This window comes from Nematolebias whitei, chromosome 1 (genome assembly GCF_014905685.2).
Source record: "Nematolebias whitei isolate Nwh7 chromosome 1, NemWhi1, whole genome shotgun sequence".
Taxonomy (NCBI): domain Eukaryota; kingdom Metazoa; phylum Chordata; class Actinopteri; order Cyprinodontiformes; family Rivulidae; genus Nematolebias; species Nematolebias whitei.
Window position 1 is genome coordinate 52,610,878 of NC_056498.1, and position 24,131 is coordinate 52,635,008.

The 24,131-nt window shown below is 37.2% G+C and overlaps 1 protein-coding gene across 4 annotated transcripts in view; it reads right to left on the reverse strand.

The window, feature by feature from the left end:
• The window catches only part of LOC119411734 (neurexin-1a-beta), a 144,759-nt gene that overhangs the window by 17,775 nt on the left and 102,853 nt on the right, over positions 1–24,131 (reverse strand). For 2 of the 4 annotated variants that reach the window (XM_037678686.1, XM_037678671.1), the window contains one exon: positions 1,095–1,176. In XM_037678686.1, the coding sequence (XP_037534614.1) occupies positions 1,095–1,176 (82 nt within the window). Of the gene's footprint in view, positions 1–1,085; positions 1,177–24,131 lie in introns of all 4 variants that reach the window. The other 2 variants (XM_037678677.1, XM_037678663.1) reach the window with 1 other exon arrangement.

A 24,131-nucleotide genomic window follows, 5' to 3' on the forward strand; every position in this document is an offset into this window, starting at 1 on the left:
ATGTATTTATAAAGTATGTATTTATAAAGTATGTATTTATAAAGTATCTATCTATCTATCTATCTATCTATCTATCTATCTATCTATCTATCTATCTATCTATCTATCTATCTATCTATCTATCTATCTATCTATCTATCAATCTATCTATCTATCTATCTATCTATCTATCTATCTATCTATCTATCTATCTATCTATCTATCTATCTATCTATCTATCTATCTATCTATCTTTCTTTATAAAAGACCATCCAAGCTCTCAGATTGTCACTCAGACTGATTGATTTTATATGTACAGAACTTTGTGGCAGCTGTGGTTGTTTTTAAGGGCTATATAAATAAATAATAATAATTATAATAATAATAATTAGTATTATTATTAAGATTCTTAAAAAAAATGCAGTGGGAAGCAGGGGTGCAGGCAACAACCATGTTTTTAGACATGCATGTCCAAATTCAGTTAAATAATTAAATTTAATATAACAAAAATTTAATCAGGCAGCTTTCTTTTTTTAATTTCCAATTACGTTATTGAGTTTTGTCAATTATAAATTAACGCTGGCATTGCATGTATGTGTGCAAAATTTTACAACCATATAAAACCGACAAAAACGTGGGCAGATGTTTGTTGGTCTTTTTAACAGTTTGATAGATGTATCTGTCCAAAACAAACGGCATATTGTTTTGTATCCAGGCTCAGTTAAGGTAACATTCACTGCCAGTGTATATGCCATCTCATATGTTTGGTATTACGATAAATATATAATACAATATTATGCTCACAGCTATAATAAAATAATTTTTATTCCTTCCAATGTTTCTTTAATTTTATTTTGTTTTATGATTTATAAAATCTACCCAAAACAGGGTTTTTACCTGTTTTAAGCTCCTCAGACTGAAAACCGAGTACAAGCCAGACAACGAAATGACTACTCTGTGAAGTATTTAGGCTTTAGCTACAGCTGTAATATGCTCATTTAGCCACTGTGAGTTAGCCTGTGGTGTCTAGGTGGGGGTAGACTATGACACACAAAGACACACTGACACACCAAAGGAGAAGTAGAATAAAAAAAGAGATGACTAACCTAACCCACCTGAGCTCGGCTCACCACAGGGATCAATGTCCTCATCATCGCTTGGACACTCAGCTGAAGCCACCAGCAAGTCATCAGTAGTCTGCAAGAAGAGGGAGACACACAGTGAAGAGGTGAGAGCAAGAAATGCTTTAGCTGCATCAATGAGGTAAGAAGATTCCCACTCAGAACTACCATTTCTAGAGGTTTAGGTTAAGGAGAGGTGGGCAGATGGCATGTGAATCCAGACAGCTACACTATTTGGCTCCTGGATTCATCTGTCAACACGAACACTCGATGCTTGGTGCAGAAGCAGCTGCTACATTGCTTTTCAGGCAACAGCATCTTTGGCGAAATGAGATCAGATTATTGAGGAACAGGGGAGGCTCAGGTTCACAGCACAATTGTCAACTCACATGCTCAATTTGTGTTTCAGTCTGCGGCTTTGCAAAGCCCTTTAAGGGATTGTTAAGAGCCATCAAAAACCACCTCTGACATTTAGAGGACAACGGGCCATGAAAGCTTAAAAAAAAAGAACAAAAGGATGAAGCAGCAAAGGATTTAAATCCATATTTTTCTTCTTTCTTTCAATTTGAGTCTCTTTTACAGAATGAGCATACAAAATAAACCAAAATCTTTATTCTGCTGCCACATCTACTCCTATACCAAATCCATATTAGACTGCTTTCAGGACACTTCCTCACCTGCCAAACACAATCCATTTTACCGTCTTGGAAAAAGAGGGAAAGGGCAAATAGCACACTAGAAAAAAGTACACTGTAAAACATTATACTGCAATGTTCTTTTATAGTCTTGCCTCAGGCCATTTGATCAGCTCTGCGTTAAAGGTCATTTCATTTAAGCATGGCAGCCTCTTCAGGGCCGGGTTAGATATTTGGTTTAAAGTGCTGTTAAACAGAATAAGCTGCTGCTATACAGTATATCTTGCCTTATACTTGTATTTTTTTATTGTTACACAAAAAACGTAATCTTCTGAATCATGTTTGGTAACATTTATTGAGTACAGATCGTCATACTTTAGGGCTTACATGTGTGACAGCCAAACAATTCTAGAAACAAAAGTTCCCCAAAACAAAAACGGACATTGCCCTTAATTGAATTTGTGCTTTTATGTCGCTAATGTTTGAATGCGCATCAAAACGTGGGCTAGTTGAATTAGCATTGACTTAACTTATAGTAATGAAAGTGATGTCATTTTGCTGAACATCCATTTGGCTGCTCGTAATGAGATTTTATTGCGACTGTAACATGATTTAGACTTTCTGAATATGGTTCAAAATCATCTTTACATAATAGACCTGGAAATGATAGATCAAACCCATTAGGTGTGTTATGCTGGGAGGGGCTGGTTTTTATGCATCTGTGAAGCGTGAGTCCGGGGAAGCCGTCCAAATGTAAATTTAATTTGCTGTGCATGAGGCTGATATACAGCGTTGGCCGTCCAGATGGCAAAACTGCCGGATCCCGGTGTGCCACATCCATCACTTCTGCCTTGTGATTTGTTTTTCCTGGCAGGAGATCTTGACACACTACACTCACTGGCAGAGGTACGGGAATCAGGGAATCAATACTGCCTCTCTAGTTGTCCCCCCCTTACCCACTCTCTTCAAAACTCCCTCCTCTTCTCTCTGCTTTAAACTCTGTCCTCCAGATTTATTGTAGTAAGGAGGGAGCAAAGTGATGTGGGTGTACTATACGTAGGATAACTTCCCTTGGGATAGCCTAAGCAAATATGTACTTATTTACGCTTCAGCCTCTTCCTACAGGTTATAAGGCTACATCATAATCCTTAAGCTTTAATATCAAAGGGAAATCCAGTAATATGAATATTTGTCTCCTACAAGGAAATTGTTTATTATATAATAACATTTAAATGGACTGCACTTATATAGCGCTTTTCTATCTTATCAAGATACTCAAATCACTTCATTCTACAGCCTGTGCCCTCATTTACCCATTCATACAGCACTCTACTAGATCTACACAAAGATTAATCAGTGCTTTATCACATTCATACACTGATGGGACACAAGTCGGAAGCAATGAGAGGTTCAGTGTCTTGCCCAGGGACACTTCGGCATGTGACTGCTGGTGGAATGGAACTCCCAACTCTTGCATTGGAGGACGACTGCTCTAACCACTCAGTCACAGCCACCCCGTTTGCCACCCCATTTATCGACAGCAACTTTAGTTTACTATTAAAACTTTGATAATTTTTCCCCATCTGTAAAAACTGGATTAACAGCCTACCATTCTTTGAAGAAATGCCCTTGCATGACACCGTTTTAAATACCAAGGTAACATTTTTGCCAAGTTTTTAAAATTTCATTATGTCTGAAATATTGCAAGCGCTCACTCATTGTAATAGTGCTTGGATTATGTGTTGAAAATGATTCACAGCTATAAAAAAAAAAAAAACACACACCACATTTTAGTTCTATATTTGTAAAATTGACAGCAATATAACCATTTATTTGTTTGGCTAAAGTCAATTAGATGTAGCGGCCATCTTGAAATAGGTTGACTTCAAAAGGTCTCCATCTTACCAGTTGTAGATGGGCATCCAGTGACTACTTCTGAGAACTTTCATTAACATCTGTCTGCTGGTAATTATTATATTTTGCTAACACAACAGATAAATGATCACAATAAACAAATACACACACAGCCACAGGCATTTACATTACCACCTGCCATTTGGCGATAATGATGAACTGAGAAACTGAACATATTTGACTTGCATTGCATTAATAAATCCTATTTTATTTCCTAAATTTGATAAAAGCGGGGATGATGTGTAATTCAACTTTCACCACATCAAAGTATCAACCACATGTCATACCATTACATGAACTGTGTGTATAGTGCAAGCCTCTAATAAAACACTAGAATGGATGCGCTTGTTACTGGGGGATCCATCAGCCACCCAGGATTTGTGTGTAGGTCAACATTTCATGCGGTCATGACCTGACTGATATCCAATAACATTACCAATTCATGGCATCCTGCTTCAACGCTTGGCTTCTTTTTCACCCGTGACAATTCAATGCAGGCTTCAGTATGTGGGAGCTTACCATGCAATTTAGAAACGATGATGAAAACTGACAGGTAGTTTTGGCTGACTTGCCAGAAAAGGAGACACAAATTTTGGAATATATTTATTTCTATGCAATACTTCTCTAATAAAACTGCATTTTAATGTGATCCATTTAATAGTTCCGGGACTTTGACTCAACACCACAAGATTATAATTAATGTTCAAGGTTTTCTTGAAATACTGCACAGAGTGTTGAGTTTATTGATGTGAGCTTTGTCATACCCACAGGAAAGATGCCCCAACAGATAAGCTTATAAACAAGATGTACCTGTAGTTCATTTTATGGCGGTACTTCTGAAATGCTAAAAGCAAAGACTCAGAGTTTGAAAAGCATCATTAATCTAGCTGTAAAGTGCTGAAGCATTGGTGAACCTACAGCACAGCTCATTTATCTGCCTCTGCAGAGCAGCAGAGAGCTCACTCCTCAGAGGAAACCTGGGGAGACAGTTGGAAAAAGTGGATGAAAAAGAAACACTATAGAGTGAAACCTTGCGGTTTTCACAGAAAGCGAACAGCGTTGTTGATGCTCTGTAAACACTGTAGTTTCAGATGCTTTAGTTTTGAAGCCTACAGAGACAAATATAAACTAATAATGATACATGTTATAGAAGCACGTTGACTGATAGTGGCTCATCCACTAATTGTACCATCAAAGACGATGCAGACCAGGAAATTCCAACCTGACTCAGCCATAGGTGCCCTGGTGCTTTCTTTAGTACCGCCATGCTGCTTTTCGATCTGTAAGGATTGATAATGGTCCTCCATAATGAGTTGTCCAGGCTGAGCCGAGCTCCACATGTGCTCTCTAAGGCTTAGTCAGCAGTCACATTCTACCGAGCACCAGGTTATCTACGACTCTAAAAACACTTATCTGTTCCCTGCTAATACCCAACTGCCTTGCAGCATCCAGCACAACTCCTTAATAGCTACAATATGGAGTTGGTGTCTTTACTACAATTCTCTACACTTGTACACTGCTACTCTGAATACATGTTTCCCTCTTAATGCTGGCCCGTAGAGGCAGAGTGGGGGTAGGGGTTGCTCTTCAGGGAGAAATCTCGGTGCTGCTGCCGCGGCACTCGAGAGCGAGAGACACCTTCTCTGTGATATCCTGTTGGTGTGTCTCTGCGGAGAGCCGAGGGTGTTCACATTGTTTTCTCTCTGGTCTAATTTGATGAATGCTCTCTGGCACACAACGTGTCTCTTTGGAGACGAGCTGAAAGTCAGGAGGACACTGAAGGCATCTGAAAGGTTTATCTGAAGCATGCCTTTGCTGTCCTGTTAATGTATTCCACTGAGGATGCTTGCTGTTTTCTTTTTGCCTTTTTTTTTTTTTTTTACCTCCACTGCAAGCCTTTTCTTTTTTGTGCCAAAATAAGCCCATACTTTAGGTTTTCTTTTGACATTGCGGATCAGAGAGAAAAACAAATAATGTTTAATACGATGCTCTATAGCTCAGGATTTGGTGTAGAATCAGCTGTTTTTCAAAAATTCTAAACTTGCCGTGTCATCAATAGCCAGAATTGTATTTTTATTATTGCTGTTTGGTTTAACTGTATGCAAACCTACCAATTTTTCATCTGCCTTTGTGGGGAGTGGTGGCGCAGAGGTTAGAGAAGGTGGGCCTGTGATCGGAAGATTGCCGGTTCAAGCCCTGGTACCGACAACATCAAAAGTGTGGGTGGGGTAGGTGAAGCTCCCACACCTGCCCCTACCCTTGTTCGCCCCACTCTGGGCCCATCTGCTCCCTAAACAGGTCTCTCTAGAAAATGAGTTCTCGTGGCTCAATGAGACTACCTGTATAAATAAAAGGTAAATGAAAAATAAAATAAAATCATATATATGTAAGCATCCACAGAGCCATGTCTAATTTTAGATTAAGACCCCAGATAAATAAATAAAAAGTGTCTTGATGTGAAACGCCCCTTATCTGCAGAAAATGCACCCTCTTTTCCACTGACAACATTGACAGGATTTTACATTACGAACACTTTAAGATCATAGAAATTTTGTGAAATATCATCAGAAAAAATTATTAAACAATATCAATGGGGAATGTGCAATTGAGACACATGTTAGCCTGAGTGTTTAGAATGTATTACACAGGTTATTCTATTTCTAAAACCTTAAATGAATTTGGAAAAATGTTGAAAATGGATAAAGACCACATGAGCAGCTGAATACACCAGTGTTCGACACAAATTGCCAAATGTCCATCTTTATAAAGGTAATTATGAGTAAATCTTCCACTTTTTGTTAATTACATTGCATGCCTAATGGTTGAATTAAACGTTGATGCTTAAAACTAATTGTGCTTTGTGTGTTTAGTAGTAGATATATTCCAAATATATTATATTACATTATATATTCCAATTCCTACATGTGTCCAGTTTCATTACTTTGTCTAAACAGGTCTCACTTGTAAATTAGTCTTCTAGGCTCAATGTGACTCATCTGTCTAAATAAAGGTTGAATGAATGAATATGTTGCAACTTCTCGTTGCATAAGTTAAATTTTTGTTGGGTATGATCAGTTAAAACTAAATTGATTTTGCACAAAGTGTTCAGTAGGTTGTGTAATGTAAAAGGTACACTATTTACTAAATTTCACTGCAAGGCAAAGTTCCTCACCAAATGCCTTAGGTGAGCCTCTACCTCCACCATAACAGCTATCTTGTTTGTGTGTCCGAGTTGTATTTACTTATTCATTACTTTATCGAACAAAGAACATGCATCTATACAAAAGAAAGGTGCAATTTACATACAAAAAGGTGCAATTCAAAATGAGTATTGCAAATAAAAGATTGGGATGGGTGCAACCAAAGAAAATACATTAATAATAAAATAGTGAAGAACGGAAAAAACAAAAGAAACTAAACAAAGGGCTAAGCTTTAGTTTCTAAATCATACTCTTAAATTGAAAAACAGAGTTGTTGGGCGTACCTATTATGCATCAGTTTAAGAGCTTTGCATTACAAAATAAAGTCGTTGTGAAAAACAGAATTTTGGCTTAACTTTAAAGTATTTGGTTTTGTGGATGAAAACTTCATGAGAAAGTCCTTGTTGTAATTGTCCATAATAAGGCCGTAAGTTGTCTTTTTTAGAACAGTTGTTTCAAAAGACATGGTTATTTGTTCCAATACCAAATCAAGTGACCGGAAGGATGGATTCCATTTAAGGTTTTAAAGTGGATTTCTTTGGCTCTTGGAGTGATTGGTGATTATATATAGTATTTGGTACGTAACTTATGAATTGATTGTGGTGAGTAAATTTGATGGATGGGATTTTTAAATGGAAGAGTGGGATACAGAATATTGTCAAATGTGTGCCACATGTTCTTATTAGAAAGTTTAGAATTCTTAAAGGAACATTTTCCAATCAATAATTGTGTTAAAAGGGAACAATGGGTGAATGAGCCAGAGCACCTGCAATCAAGCATAGAACAAATATAGGAATAAACTTAATAATAAATGATTTTGGTTTGTTTCTAAATTATACTCATGACATAGAACATTGTACGAGAACAGGCAACAATTATTATCAACTAATTGTAACACCGACCAAATGCTTTTTTCCATCCAGCCCTTACTAAACGGTTTGTTCTTTACTGTGATATAGTAATAATTTCAGATTAGTGTTATGTGGAGTATATGTCGGCGGTTGGCTCACCCTGGGTTACATTTCTGCATGGACGGAGCGATCTTACCATGAGCATCATGTCAATTCTGTTGTAGTTTCTGTTCTCGAGGCAACTCCATCACGCTGTTCTTAAAAACATTTTTTTTAATCTAATGAATTTTTTTATTCTAATTATATCGTTTAATTTAGAGACTGTGTTTTACAATTAATCAGTGAGCGAAGATTAACTTGAATTTTTAGCACACATTAAATATGCAATTCTCACTGTGGTATGTGCTACAGTTTTAAGGTTATTAAAAATTTACAGCCAGATATCAAATCTTAGCTGTGAATGTTCAGGCTATGTGAAACTAATCGGCCTTTATGCCTGAAATACAACTAAAGCAAACATGAGTTTGATGGAGTTTTATGAAAAAAGTCACAACTGTTACCAACTATACTTGTTTTTGTGCATTTCCAGTACTTATCCTCGTATTTGTTCCTTTTATCTAACAGTATTCGTGGAAAATCACATAAAGTCTCCAAAGAAAGCCAATATTACAGTTAAAAAATTCCATTTATACCTTGTCTGCAACGAGCAACTGACAACCTTAAAAGAAAAAAAAGAATCAGTATTCTCTGAACGTCACTTCTCAGAACATGCAGCATTATTTGTCATGCTGGCAACTATTTGCACTGATGGCAGCCTGTTAGGGCTCATATGTGACCAGAGCTGTGGTCTGCACAATGGACTAAGTTTTCAGTCTTGCTGTAACACATCATTAGAAGGCGAGTGAGAGGGCAGAAAGGGGTGTTGGGACAGGGCTCATGGCTAGAAACAGGATAAAGATGACCTTTTTCGCTGAGATAATAACACCTAGAGATTCTATTATAAAAAAAACAACAGTTTATAACACTAAAATGGAGGCTTTAGCCCTTTAAGGATTGTGCGCTATAGTCTATTTACCCATGGCAGCTATCATACAGCAGTAGCAACATAGCTCTTATCAGAACGCCTGATGACAACCGAGTATCTAACTTTGCACCCTGGAACTAGGTCGATGTTGATGAATAATTTAGTCCCAGATGCTCAATAGATTCCAACAGAATAATGAAGGCATGTGGGCCTCTCAGACTGTGAAGTCAGCTCAGTGTATTGCCTGGCCTTCGCCCACACTCTTCCTACTACTGGCCTGACAAGCTGTCAGCATCCTATACTGACACAGATACAGACTCGCAAAACTGAAAGACAATGAAATGACGTTATCAGTATCACAGGAGGCTTGCCACAAACAAAACGCAACATACTTATGTTCAAACCATCTAGATTCTCTCGGTTGTCTCTTTAACACCTAGTAGAGAAAAAAAAAATCTGACTCTGGGCTTCATGTTGACGCGACAGATTGTCACAACTATTAGGGCTGGAGTGATGAGGAGTAGAGAATAACCATCTGGGTTGAAAAGGGGCTTTTCTCAACTGCTTCCACTCTCTAGAGGCGTTACGCAAAAATCAGAAGAAAAAAATCATAAATACATCTATACATTACCAAAAAACACATTAAAGATTTAGCATTTCTTGAAGAAATGCATCTCACCTGCTGTAATCCATGTCAGATATTTAAACTAAAAACATCTTACCTTGAAAAATAGCAGATTTATTGACCTATTAGTCAAATATTAAGAATAATGTCATGCACCACTGCACATATTACTGACAGATGTAGCTCATTTTGTTAACACTTGAAGTCAAGGTTTCTTTATTGTCATGCTCATCATATGTGGTACATGTGACGGAACAAAATTGTGTACACAGGGTCCCAGTTACATCCAACAAAAGCATAAATTGTAAAATAAAATAAAAAAACAGTAATTTTTTTCATTTAGCCTTTATTTATACAGGTTTGTCTCATTGAGCCACGAGAACTCATTTTCTAGAGAGACCTGTTTAGGGAGCACATGGTGGGGGTTAAGGGCCTTGCTCATGGGCCCAGAGTGGGGCGAATGAGGGTGGGGGCAAGTGTGGGTTTTTCACCTACCCCACCCACAATTTTGATGTTGTCGGGGCCGGGACGTGAACCGGCGATCTTCGGATCACAGGCCTACCTCTCTAACCTCTGCGCCACCACTCCCCAGATCTAAGATATGAACTAAGAAATACGCTAAACAGTAATAGCACAAAAACAATACGCCGAACAGCAGCAGCACGAGCATGAGTCTGTGTGAGCAGATGAGTACGAATGAGCACAGCAGCGTGAAATAAATCAGCAGCGTGAGATCAGCAGCATGCAGCAGGTGCAGTTTGTGTTGGAAATTAATCTCATCCACCACTACACCAAATTTTGCTCCAAATCTGTAAAACTGTCTGGACTACAGTGGTTTGTTTCCAAAGGTCAGTTAGCTCTGGCAGCCACCTTGTATTTGGTTAACTCCTAAAGTTAATTAGGTTTAAATGTACGTTCGCCCTACATTAGAGCTGCCATTTCTAACCCGTACCAGGAACCTGGCCTGACCCAGATTAAGACCGGGCCGGGCCATAATAATGTGTTTCTTGCGCGGGCTGAGCCGGTGTCGGGCCGGGTTGGTATTGGGCTTTTGATTGCGTCAGCAGATGCATGCGGCTGATGATCCATTTATATGGCAACATGGCTTGCCATAAAATCACCATCTGCATTTATGCCATTTGACTGCATGCTAACTGGAATTGAAAGAGTTAAAAAGTTCAGTTAATCTTCATATGGGACTATACTGCCAGCAATCCATTAAGCCGAAATGGACGTTCATTCAGCTGATGCACTCAGATGACGCACGCAATTAACAACCCAAACAGGTGAAATCCCAAAGCAGGCATGTCAGAGCAGGGTCCGAGTCTGAATAATGCAGAATGCAGGCAGAAGCTGAGATTTAATGCGATTTGACGGCCATGAAAGGACATACACTCAGTCATCTCTGATCTTCTGCCCATTTTATTCAGCCACGTGCATCCGTCGACTATTAATAACTATATAAGCAGTCAAAGCTTAATTAAAAATGGTGGTGGTGTGGGGGGGGAGGTCAGTTTCGGACCTGTAATTACTGTTAATTTGTTGGGTTGGGTGGGGTTCGGAAATTATGGCTACGGGCTGGGGCCGGGTCGGATCAGATTTTTTGGGCCCGAATACAACTCTACCCTACCTTCTCCTCTTAAAGGTTGAACTGTACAGACCAAAAAAACAATTAAAGCAAGAGCACACTGGTAAAACAGAGCCCCAACAAACATAAATAACTCTTTGGTTTACTTTAACATTCTTCAAATATATTTTCGCAACGTAATTCACTTTTTGTATCTAATCTCTTGACTTCCACTTGATGTTCCATGAGCTTTAACTAAGCTTGTTTATCCTAAACCCCACTTTGGACACAATCTTTCTACATAAAATGGCATTGTGATTGAAATTACAGAAACTTAAAATCAAATTATAATGTCATAATATTAAAGTATTTTTTCTATCATTAATACATACAGTACTGTAAAATATGCTTTATTTTATTCTAAATACTATAAGACGGTGGTTTACACATTTTCTGTGATGAGATGCACTTTCTCATGGGAATAAGAACTTTTGCTTTATTTACAAAAAAAACAAAAAAAACAGCTGCGGTTGCTGCAAGTGGACCTCAGGCTGAGCATCAGTGTCATTAAAAGAGAAAGGTCTGAGGCTCCCCATCTCCTCCCTTGGTACCCACATGTTTCTCTTGCCATACATCTTCCTTAGGGCTTAAGTCACCACACCACAGACAGTCTAACAAGGTGCTGGGAGGCAGCTTTTCGCTCCCTGTAAACTCACAGCATGTACCATGGAACTAAGGAAACGCACACATTTTAGCTTGAAATTAAAGCAATGAGCAAGTACTTTAAAACAGAACAGTGAGTAATAAACTGTGTAAGTAAACAAAATAAAAATCAGCTTTTGATAAAACAATAAGGATTGGGAACATGCGAGCTGTGTTAGTCCACTTATTAGTCTGTTCCACAGCTTCAGAAAAGCTTTGGCTGTGTAAAATGAAAGGCTGCATTTAAGAAAGGAACATAAAGGGACAAGTACAGGCGAGTGTTGGAGTGTAAAGGTGTTCTTCTATACAAGAGGATCAGATAAACGGCAGACAGAGAACAAATTAAAAAGTGTAAGCTGCTCTTGCCTATATATGTTCCCTCTCTGAGACTGGAGGAGTGCTTTGTGAAGCCGTTTTTATTTTTTAAAGCAGCAGCTTCAAGGAATTGCTTTGTAGACATTAGTCAAGTTACTCTGGACACAATTCAGCTCATCTTCCAGCAACAGTCATCTGCATGGCCTCAATGCAATTTTTAAACGGATATGGCTCAGGCACCAAAGTAACCAGGATAGTTGTCTGGCTACGTAGGAAGAATCACCAAGTCCATTTCTCAGTCAGTGTCTGTGTCACACTGACACCATGTCCATCACTGACTCACAGCAAATCATTTGTGACTTGTGCCTAATTCGTTCTTTAAGACAGCTCCAGACATTATGTACGACGTACAGCTGACATTTCAGTTTCTTATTTAGCCTTGTGCTTATTACTTATCGCTGGAGATCCGTTAACTAAAGACATTGCATTTCCTGTGAACATGCACTTTGAATGCTTATTGCACAAGAACTTGCTGAAAAGCAGCTGAAATTAGCAAAAAAAAAAAAAAAAACAACTGAAAAGCAGCTGAAAAGTCAGAAAAAAAGCTTTGGAGGTGGAAGGAGCTGATATGAGCTAAATAAAATGTGGAATTACCTTAAAAAAGTTAAAACAACATCAACAGAACCAAATAGTAGATGAAAAAGCTGAAGCCAGCAGAAAACAGCTGAAAGGAGCATTAGCTGAAATTAGCAGAAATAAGTTAATTAGGCAGAAAGTAGCAGAAAATTCCATGGAAAACTTCAATTTATTTAAAGAGCTGAAATTACCAAAAAAAGTAGCTGAAAAGGCAGAACACGCTTAAATTAGCAGAAGAAAGCAGAAATAATAAGTTTGGTTAAAGAAGTAGTAATGAGAAAAAAAAAGTGCAAAGTATCTGAAAAAAGCTGAAATAAGCAAAAACAGCAGAAAAGTAGCTAAAAATCAGAAAGCATTTTAAATTGAAAGAAGGTTGTTGAGAGAGTATATTTTTATTGAATTAGGCTGAAAAAACATTTAAATGAGTGCAACAAAATCTGAAATTAGCTGAAAAAACTAAAATCAGCATAAAAGTTCTAAATAGTCGCTGAAATAGCAGATAAGGCTGAAACTTGCATACATAAACTGAAAGGAGCACAACTGAGATTAGCAGAAATAAGTTAGAAGCAGCACAAAATTGTTTTAGCCAACAGAAATAATCTGAAAGGATCACAAAACAGCTGAAAAACAGCTGAAAGTAGCTGAAAAAAAAAAGTTTAAATTTGAACAAGGAAGCTGAAAGAAGCTGAACCAGAACAAACTGTGAAAGGAGCAGTAAAAGGTTGTAAACAGATCTAAAGATTTGAAGGATATAAAATGAGCTCAATTCATTTTCCATGAGGAAAAAAAAAAAGTGGCAGAAAAGGCTAAATATTTCAAAAAGCTAAAGTTGCACCAATACCAAAAGTCATAGCAGGGTTGTCCTGAAAGAGCTGATTGTTTTCTGGATTGTTGAAATTGCTTGAAAACTGCTGGACGAGAAACACACCGAAAAAATGTACGGAACGAGGGCTTGTAGTCACCTCAGAGTGTGAGTGCATGCAAAGCTTTTAGCAGAAAACACCAGAGAAGGCCAGCTGCCTCGTGTTACCTTGATGCTCTAAATGATAAAATTTGACTGACATTCATTAGAAGTATCTGCTTCCATCTCTCTCCTACTTGAGTTTCTGTGTTTCTTCTCTTTTTCCTCGATGCTGTACCATAGAAATGCATTACATTGTCAAATTTGTCTCCTTATCCTTGGTTTTACACTTCACAGATAAAATAAAATAAAACCTGTTGTCAATGAGGCATTTTCCCTTTTGGATGCCCTGATGTTTTATCTGAAATCCAGTCTGGAGCACTTTGACTCGCCTTGGTAATAATCTGGCCTAGGAGCAAGAACTGCCCAGGAGGAATATCCTACACTAAAGATAAGCTGGTGAAAGAAGAAGGCATATCAATTACCAGAGAACTGCTCTTAAGCATGGTGCTTTCTATCTAAATTCTTACATACAAACAAATTTCATTACAGGGAAATTCTTTGGTTTCATTCAAAAACAGAGTTTGCAGTTCTTCTTGTTCACATACGTTTTCCCTCAGAATCCCAAAATAGACGACAAACATCAGCATGATGTGTGTTTTGAGAAAAAGAGAGCAGAAGTGGAGATATGCAGCTTGGCCACAAATCACTGTCTTCCTGACTTCACCTGCATCTTGACATGCAGTCCCAGTCCCTCATGAGGTGACGGGAACAAATTTGTCATCCTAATATAGATGCCATCATTGCCGAGATGAATGTACTCAGGCCTAATTCCCATGTGTAACGTTTGCAAAAAAACATGACACGAGGAAGGAGGCAGAGCAACTTTGCCCTACAGCTGCAGACCAGGTTGCCTGTAGTTCTCACAGAATGTCACAGTAATCAGATTTCTTTTTGTCCTCCAGGATGACTTCACCACGAGCCAAGTGAGATTGATAAAAACTAATGAGTGATGACCAAATTCAATAAGGAAAAAAGACAAAGCAATCTCAAAGTCATAAAAAAGCTAAACAAAAGAAAGACTAAAGCATGGGCCATTTATATGGACTCAAAATTCAAAGCATTTTTTTCAAACTAGAGAATTGCATTTCCTGCAAAAATGCAGTGAGAATGCATATTGCTGAAGAACTTGCTGAAAAACAGCTGAAATTAGCTAAAAAAAAAAAAACATGCTGAAATGTAGCTGAAATGGTAGAACTTAGCAGAAGGAAGCAGAAAGAACCCATTTGCTGAACATGGTTTAAAGCAGCAGCATAAAAATGAATAAACAGCTTAAAAAAGGCTGAAATTAGCAAAAAAAAAAAAAAATAGCTGAAAAGGCCAGAAGACACTTCAAAAACCAGAAGAAAGTGAAGAGAGCACAATTGTGCCCAATTAGGCTTAAAAAAGCAAAAATGAGCACAAAAAAGTGGATTTTCTATGAAAAAAGCAGAAATAAAAAAAATAAATATATTTGAAAGGAGCTTAAATTACCAGAAGGGAGTGGAGAGAGCACAATTTTGCTAAATTAGGCTGAAAAAAGTTAAAATGAATGCAAAAAAATATTGATTTAGTTAGAAATGCTGAAATTAGCATAAAACTGTTAAATATTAGCTGAAATAGTAGAAAAAGCTGAAACTTACAGAACTAAGCTGAACGGAGCAGAAGATGCTGAAATTAGCAGAAATAATCTGAAAGTGGCACAAAACAGATGAAAAAACAGCTACAATTATCTGAAATCAGCTGAAAATTTTTTGTATTCACATAAGGAAGCTGAAAGAAGCTGAAGCAGAACAAAATGTGAACGAAGCAGTAAAAGGTTGAAAACAGATGTAAAGATATGAAGGATGTAAAATGAGCTCAATTCATTCTCATTAAGAAAACAAAGTGGCACCAAATGCTAAATATTTCAAAAAGCTAAAGTTGCACCAGTACCAAAAGTCATAGCATCCTTCTCCAGAAACAGCTGAACGTTTTGATCTTTGATTTGTTTTGTTGAAATAGCAGAAAAATTGTGGATTGAAAAATATGCTGAAACATGTACTGAAGAAAAATTGATCACAATAGTATGAATGCTTCATAAGCGTTCACACAATTAAATCATATAAGCTTTTTTTGGTGTTTTTACATGAGCTATAGAGTTGGTATGAGCCCATTGATTATTGTATGGTAATACAGTAATACTGTGTTAATTTTTTTGCCAGATTTCAGCACGACAACTAATAAACTCGTGACTTAAAATGTAAATCTATTTCCATATAAAGAAAATTCCTTACTTGACGTCACACCAATTATTTTCAGCTCTCTGACAAACTAACAAGCTTGATTTTCTGGCATGTACACACGTTTATTTTATTTTCCTACCATCTGAAGATGGTTTTATCTTAAATTCATCGGGTAAATCTAGTAATGATGATACTTTTTATTACCCTTCCATCCTTCTACAGATTTGCCTGTATTTTTCGCAATCTGGTGCTGAGATAATTGCGCTCTTGACAAAATTGGTGAACAGAAAGATTTCAGTAAAACACTTAGCTATAATTTTATTTAAAGTTTTGCTATGAAACAACACGTTATGCAAATTTCTATCAAAACCTAATACATTTGACTTTGCTGCAATTTCTCATCTAGTTTCAAGAAACATATTTTTGTGTGATCATGATGACAAAGAGACAAAGTGCAATAAGAACCTCTGCTATAAAGGAGCTATTGGATGCAGAACTACAGCAGTGTATGACTTACGGTTTCTATTAGCTCATGGAAAAACATTCTAGAACTGGAGAGCGTTCAATGCAGCCTAATGAGCAGTCGGCACAGACTTCCTGTTTATGGTTTCACCATATAAACCAGCTGATCGCAGAATGCTGCAGGTGTTGCATCTTATGTTTAACAGTTGGCCTCAAACTATGTTGTGTTTTCATTAGTCACAACAGCAAATGTCCTGGGAGAGTACAATGTGGTTCATAAAACATGCTGAAAAGCTGTCAGTGTTTTCTTCAAACTAACACTTTTTAAAAACAGACAGACGTTCATTCTGCGTGGGCGTCATTCTTGTTGTTGAGTCAGATTTAATGGGCTGATTGGTTGTCCGGTACCAATAAAAACGGTGTAAAACGTTCAAAATGTTTATCGTAATAATGGTATGGGTAACTACCACTGAGCCAAATGGTTAAAACATTTCTAGAAAATGTAAGAAAAATAAATAAATACAATGAAACAAACACAGCTCAGCTGGCTAACGTGGCATTTTTTTAACTGCTCACACAAAGCTTTACCTTCAACTATGTTAAAATTACGAAGGCTATTCAAACCCAACAACTAATTTCTACAAACAACTTTACTTGTACGTATTCACTGCTGCCCAGATGTATTAAAGCAGGAATCACATGGGCTATAAGAATATAACACAATGCTGAAGGGCAGTTTCTTTAATGGCCTCTGGTGAGGCTGAGATGATGGATACGATCTGTCACTGGAAGATAGTGCCGCAGGCCTGGGGTCTGGTGCAGGTTTAAAGTCTTACTTCCTTTACCATCTGTCAGCACTGGGTGGGCACAACACCATGACTGGGTGTGGGGCACCTCACCCCAGGACTACCAGAGATGCCACGCCTCACATCACAGACAAGATGAAAAGGTCATTAAGGATAACATGAACAGGGGAGAGCTGCCCATCCAACCTGTTTTCACTAGGGGCGGCTGTGGCTGAGCGGTTAGAGCAGTCCAGTGCAAGAGTTGGAGGTTCGATTCCACCAGCAATCACGTGCTGAAGTGTCCCTGGGAAAGACACTGAACCCGTCATCGCCTCTGCCCATCGGTGTATGAATGGGATAAAGCACTGATTATTCTTTGTATAGATATAGTCATTGGTGGACAGTAATGGAGTACATTTACTTGAGTACTGTACGTTTTCTGAGTATTTTTACTTTACTTGAGTATTTGTGTCTTTGGGAACCTATGATTTTTATTCCACTACATTTCAAAGACAAATATTGTACTTTCGACTCCACTACATTTTTAGGAAGCTTCTAGCTACTTGTTCTTTTTGGCTCAGCTTTGTAATCCGCTGTTGCTGCTTTTTTTTTTTTTTTTTTTTTACAGTGGCCGAGGTGTAAAAGAACAATATTAAAAAACAAAAAACAGAATTTCATTTCAAAAATGCAACAAAAACAACAAAAACGCAACAACATTTGAAAAAAAAAAAAAAAAAAAAAAAGAATTACATTGAAGTGCCATTTGAATCCCCATGCCATAATATGGTATATTTTGTTTAAAGGTGGGCTAATATTTATTTTATTAATCTCATTTTATATGCTTGACTCCCTCTACCATAAAACACAACCATATTTACACAAGATGAATTTAGTTAAAATAATTCAATCTAATTTTAAATGCAACTTGGGTTTACTGCCATGTCCCCTTTAATGTATCCTGAAATTAAGTTACAATTCTAAACAAACAAACAAACAAAAAAAATTAAATATATTTTAATTGTACTGTTTATAATAGTTCTCATCCAATGACTTTTTATGATATCAAAATATTTTTATGCTTAAATTATTAAAAACAAATTGAGTATCTGAGTCAACTGTCCACCCTGTTACTCTAAAATACCCGTCACCCCCAGTTTGGCTTAATGTAATTCTGTTTTTTTTTTTTTTCAAATGTAATTCAGTTTTTTCACCACTTCCACTTTGGCCATTTCCGCTTTGGCTTAATGTAATTCCGTGTTTTCAAATGTTGTGTTTTTTCAAATGTAATGTTGCTTTTTGAAATGTAATTCCGCTTTTTCATATGTTGTTCATTTACACCTCAGGGCCACCGTAGTTTTTCTTTCCTTAAATGCCGTTGGCCAGTTGTTGATTCAGGTATTATGCTAGATTCATCTGTGCAGAACATTCATCGCTTTGTAAGCTTCTATGTTACGTATGACAGAACTTTCAGTTATCAGCGTTACCGTTTCCTCTCCTGTTAAGTTGTTGCCGTCTACATGCACGTTTACACACATACACAACGCTGTGTATGAATATTAAAGCTGAGGAAAAGGATTAAATGTGCATCATCTTTTAGGGATTTCCATGACTTTCCACAGACATGTAAAATGCAGGGAAGATATTTGTGGTTTTATCAAGGCATGTGGTGTTAGAGTGGTTCTACATGTCAATACATCATCAGGTGGTTTCAGAGAGTTACACCGTTCTGTAAAATCACTCAAAACAATACAGCAATGTGCTGATATTAGAAAATATAATATGTATTTTTGAATACACGAGTATTTTTAAATGCATGTACTTTTGACTACTTACATATTTCCAAAAGCAAGTACTTCAGTACTTCAACTTGAGTAAACGTTTGACTGAGCAAGTTTTACATGCAGTTGGGTAAATTTAACCATGAGTATCAATACTTGTACACAAGTACTTTGTCCGCCACTGGATATAGCAGAGTGCTATATAAATGAGTAATTGAGAGCACAGGTTGTATTGCAAAGCACTTTGAGTATCTACAGATAGAAATACGCTATATAAGAACAGTCCAATTACCATTGGCTCTAATGAAATGGCTTCAACCAAAAGTTTTTTTCAGACAATGACTGAATTATCTGCTGAATATTTTATTTTTCAGCCTCGGTAAGTTGTAAAACACGATTTTATTGCAAAAACGAAACAATAAAAGGCGATGAAATCAAATGCACACCTGTCAGTAAATTAAGTGGTTTGATTTTAGTTGCTATGTGTTCATTTTAAATCCTTTGATAGTACAATGGTGAGTCCCTTACATCTGCAATGCAGGGACATCTTATACTGAGGATATATATGTTTTTTTTCCATTCCTTTTTTATTTCTTTTTTTAATAATCAAATGCTGTCCAAGCTAAATTAAACTAAAAAAAAGTGCAGCATGTTTCTCCAGCTGACACATAAGTTGACATCTTGCATGGAGAAAGAACCCCTGCTGATTAATCACTTTCTCATTAAATGCAGAAGATTGTGTGCTTCGTTGATAACCTCTGACTTTACCACGGATGGATCTGCCTTTCAAGTGGTAAACCCACTGATCTTAATTTAGGGGTATAAGGAAGAGCTCATTTTCATTATGCCATCTGACACTTTACAAAACGAGGAAATCAGTGGTTAAAAATTATGAAAAGATTCGTAACGCAAATATGACTGAACAACAAATATGGAGCATATTGCTTCAATCTTAACATATTTATTATAGTCCAAGCATGCAATTTCATAACTATTTACATTAATATTATATATATTTAAAACAAATGGTATTTTTTTCTTTAAAGCACATAAATGAACAAGAAATTTGGAGTGATTTATTTTATAAAAATAGCGTGCTATATAGAAAATAGGATCTATTTAAGCAGGTTGTTAATAAACAATATTTACCAATGGTACTTTTGAACCATTAACACTTTTGCACCCACCCTTAGTGGCAAAACGTCCAACATGGCTCCACTCGGGCTGCTGTTTAACACACTGTATTATTTAACATTATTAGTACTTAGCGTATGTTTTACATCTTTTAGCGCAGTATTTTTCAAAGTAGGGCTGCCAGGGGGAGCTCAGAAAGCTGGAGAGAAGAAGATAACAAAATAAATAAATAAATACAATTGTAATAATAATGCTAAAAATTGCCCACTAGGACAATCTGTATCTGTCATTTTCACATAAAAACACTCGAGAGAGAGGTTAGAGTTATTTTGTTTTGTTCTTCTGATCAACAGTTTGTTAAAAAAGTTGTTTTTTTTCAGTAGGAATAGAATACAGTGTTTAAAGCATGTTAGTTAACATCTTTAATGCTCACAAGCTGTAATAATTATTTGAATATAGTGAATAAAAGTTCAAACATTCTAAAAGTTGATGTTTCTTCTTTACATATTTTGTAGCATTGTTTGTAGGTTAGCGAGGAGGACCTTGGCCAGAAGCTAATGCTGTTTGGGGGTCCACGATGTTGAAAAGTTTGGGAACCCCTGCTTTATTGTACCGTTTAGCACTCGTTTAGTATATATCTAAGGATGGCGCCATCTAGTGGGCCTTCCTTGTCTGTTCTAGTGTGTCGCCTCATTAATCCTGATTGGTTTCTCCTTTGTCTGGTCCCAGCTGTTTGTAATTATGTCCTGTCCTGTTTGTGTATACAAGCCTGTCTGTGAGTCTTGTCCTTTGTCGTGTCATCATTGGGTATTGCCTTGTCCCGTCTGATCCTGCCTTGATCCCATCCTGATTCAGATTTGTGAGTTTGCTGCCACGTCAGCCTTTTGATTTATTATTATTAAAGAGTATTTATTTTTTGTAAATCCTGCAGTCCAGAGTCTTGCCTGCAAAAGTGAGTTCCTTCCTGCCCTGTCCGAAACCCTGACAATATCTTAGTGTATATCTTAGATCAGGGGTGCCCAATACGTCGATTGCGATTTACTGTTCGATCGCAAAGGCATTTTGGGTAGATCACATGGCATTAAAAAAATAGATGTCAGCCTATCATCCATCCTCAATATGAAATCTGTCGATTGATTTACAGTGCGGACAGTCACAGCCCTCATGCTCTCAAACCAAGTCTCAGAGTTGAGCTTTTCGAGAAACTCCCCAAACTCGCCCCTGAAGGTGTGAAATTCTCCGTGTGTGAAGTCGCACACACAGGTGGCTGAAGTCCAACGTTTTTCTGCACCAACAACAGTTTTAATAAATGGCAAAGAGCAGAGTGTTTTTGTGCTACTCACCCGTTTTCAGCATAAAGAAGCAAACCTGATCAAATCTAGGGTCCAAAGAGACAATGTATTTAAGTGTGATCATGCAGATGCTGAATGCACATTGAATGCAGCTGAGCCCGGCATCGGGGTTACCAGATAAATTTTAACAATCTTATTTACACCCTCCTTTTCTGTGCACATGTTCAACAAACACAACACACATCTCATCTTACATCTTTACTCAGCACAAATTACAGTTTAGGTCAAAATAATATAATTTTAATGCCACAGTATAGGTCATAATTTCTTATCTGGCAACCTGACTGACATGGAAACTAAAACGTTTTTCATCTAAACCAGCTCATTTTTAGTTTATTACCCCCAATAAACATAAAAAAATAAAAATAAAATAAAAAAAAACTGGAACCCTGAGTACACAATTTTGTTCCACCTCATGTACCACATGCAAATGACAAAAAAAAAAAAAAAAAAAACTTGATCTTGAGCCTCAAGCTGTGGGAATGTGTATTTTATAAGTAAATGTAACTTTGTAGTGCAGTGTTTTATTTTTAAGCTTTAACCTATGTGACCCATGTGTTATTTTAACAGGATGCAACACCACGTCAGTGTCATCTCTCCATCTGGTAGATGTTAACAACGCAGACTGTCACGAGATTTCGCTGGCGGCCATGTTACAACAAAATTATGCTTTTTTCTCTCATTACTTCTGTGTTGATACGTTTGTAGTAGTACTACACATTTTTTTCATTTCTCCAGGCAACTGAGTGATGAGAAGTGTTAAGTTTGCATTTAGGTGTCACGGTTGTGGGAGGATGGACCCAGGATGCAGACTGACAAAAGGAGCTCACCAAAATAAAAAAAAAGTTTATTATATAGCAGAACAAAATGCTGATGTGGCAGCAAAAACTACATGAGCTGCGAATAAGCACAAGAAGCCATAAATAAAACTTAACACAAACCAACAGTGCTCAACTGGAGTGAGCTGAGCTGATGGACTCAAAGAACTGATCAGTGGAGTGGCTGCAGCTGCGACACAATTAAAACAAGTAGCAGAACTGAACTCGGGAATCACAAATACAGAAAATAAACACACTACAAAGAAAGGAATAAACTTTACAATAAACACAAATGACTATGAAAATAAAAACCAATAGGTGAAGATCCTGACAGTGGGGGTATTACAGTAATGTCACATGTAGACAATAATTGACTGTGATTTTATTATCGACGAGGAAGAAGGTCGGCACCGGATGAAGAGGCATACCAAAGAGACCATCTTAGCACCAACATAACTGGCTTGTTCCACTTTGGAGTAAGCTGTTGGGGGAAGAATCAGTTTTGTGTTGTGTTTTTTCTTGACTGATGAAACCTTCTGGATGGAAGGTGAAACGTTTCAGCACACACACAAAAAAAAAAAGAAACTGTCCAGATGACCTGACTGAAAAATGTTGGATTGTATACCTGGATTATTGAGCATGGACTTTGTTTGATTTTATTAATAGTTATCAGACAGTGAAGCACTTGTACTGAACTTCATGATACTTTGAATGTCAAAAACACAATAATAAAGGGGAGTGTCCGATGTGACAGGGTGACAGTATTCATCATAAAAGTCAACAGCGAGAGTAATTGTTTATACATGTCTGACATAGCACTAATACAACCCTTAATGAAAAGAAGTAAACCTTGTTTTAGTGCTGTAAAACGAGCAGGAACATTAATTTTAACTGCTAGACATTTAGAACACCCTGCATAAAGCCTTTATGTTAAATGGTTGATTTTTTTTTTTTAAACTTGAGATGAGGAAAAAGGCACCTTTGGAGCAATTTCAGCAAGTATATTATCTGTCAATCAAAAGTCAACTCACATTTCTTTTGTGAGCACTCTGTTGCTTAGTAACTTGATATATTAAAGGTAAGTGACGAACAGATATACAGTAAAGGAGGCACAATATGAGGGAAAAAATGGCTGATTGTGTAACGGGTTCGGCAACTGACAGATTGATTATTCCTTTTGCGCTACAGAAAGTCAACAGCCTGTTAGGTAACGGTGTTAGCACAGGCTCTGCTTTTCTTCTGTATTATCCATGAAAGTGAATTTGTGAACCCAAGATTTCAAAATAATTGCAGAGAAAAATTAAAACTGACCTGAAAGTAACTTTGATACAATTACTTCAGTCTTTATAAGTCGTTTTAAAAATAAATAACCTGTTAAAATTAATTTACCAGCACTGTTTGACACTTTATACATGTTGGAGTTAAGTTGGAGTTAAGTCTAGCTGCGGAAGTTGCCTTTGTTTATTTGTTTTTTAATGTTTGTCATTTGGATTATACATTTAGCAGAATCGATCCAGTACCAGAGTGACACGGTGGTGCAGTTGGTAGAGCTGCCACCTCTCAGCGAGAAGGTCACAGGTTCGAATCCCGGCCAGAGCCTTTTCTGGGTGGAGTTTGCATGTTCTCTCTGTGCATGCGTGTGTTTACTCCGGATACTCTGGTTTACACCCACGGCCAAAAACATGCATGTTAGGCTAATTGGTAACTAAATTGTCCCTAGATGTGAGTGAGAGAGTGAATGGTGACACAGTGAAACTAAATGGCAATGCAAAAACAAACTTTGTATCTACAAGTGTTCATAGTGCTTGCATGCAGGTAACTTGACCCTACTGCTGCTAAAATAACTCACCATGCCTTAATTTTAAAGCTGAAGCCTTGAGGGTCATTTTCACAGGAGGGAGGGTTAATGACAAATGTTTTAGTTTTGAAGTCTAAATTATGGTGAGATAAACAAAAGTACAGTAATCCCTTGTTTATAGTGGGAGTTTCCATTCTCAGTCCCCCCTACGATAAGTGAAAAACCGCAAAATATATATATATATATATATATATATATATATATATATAT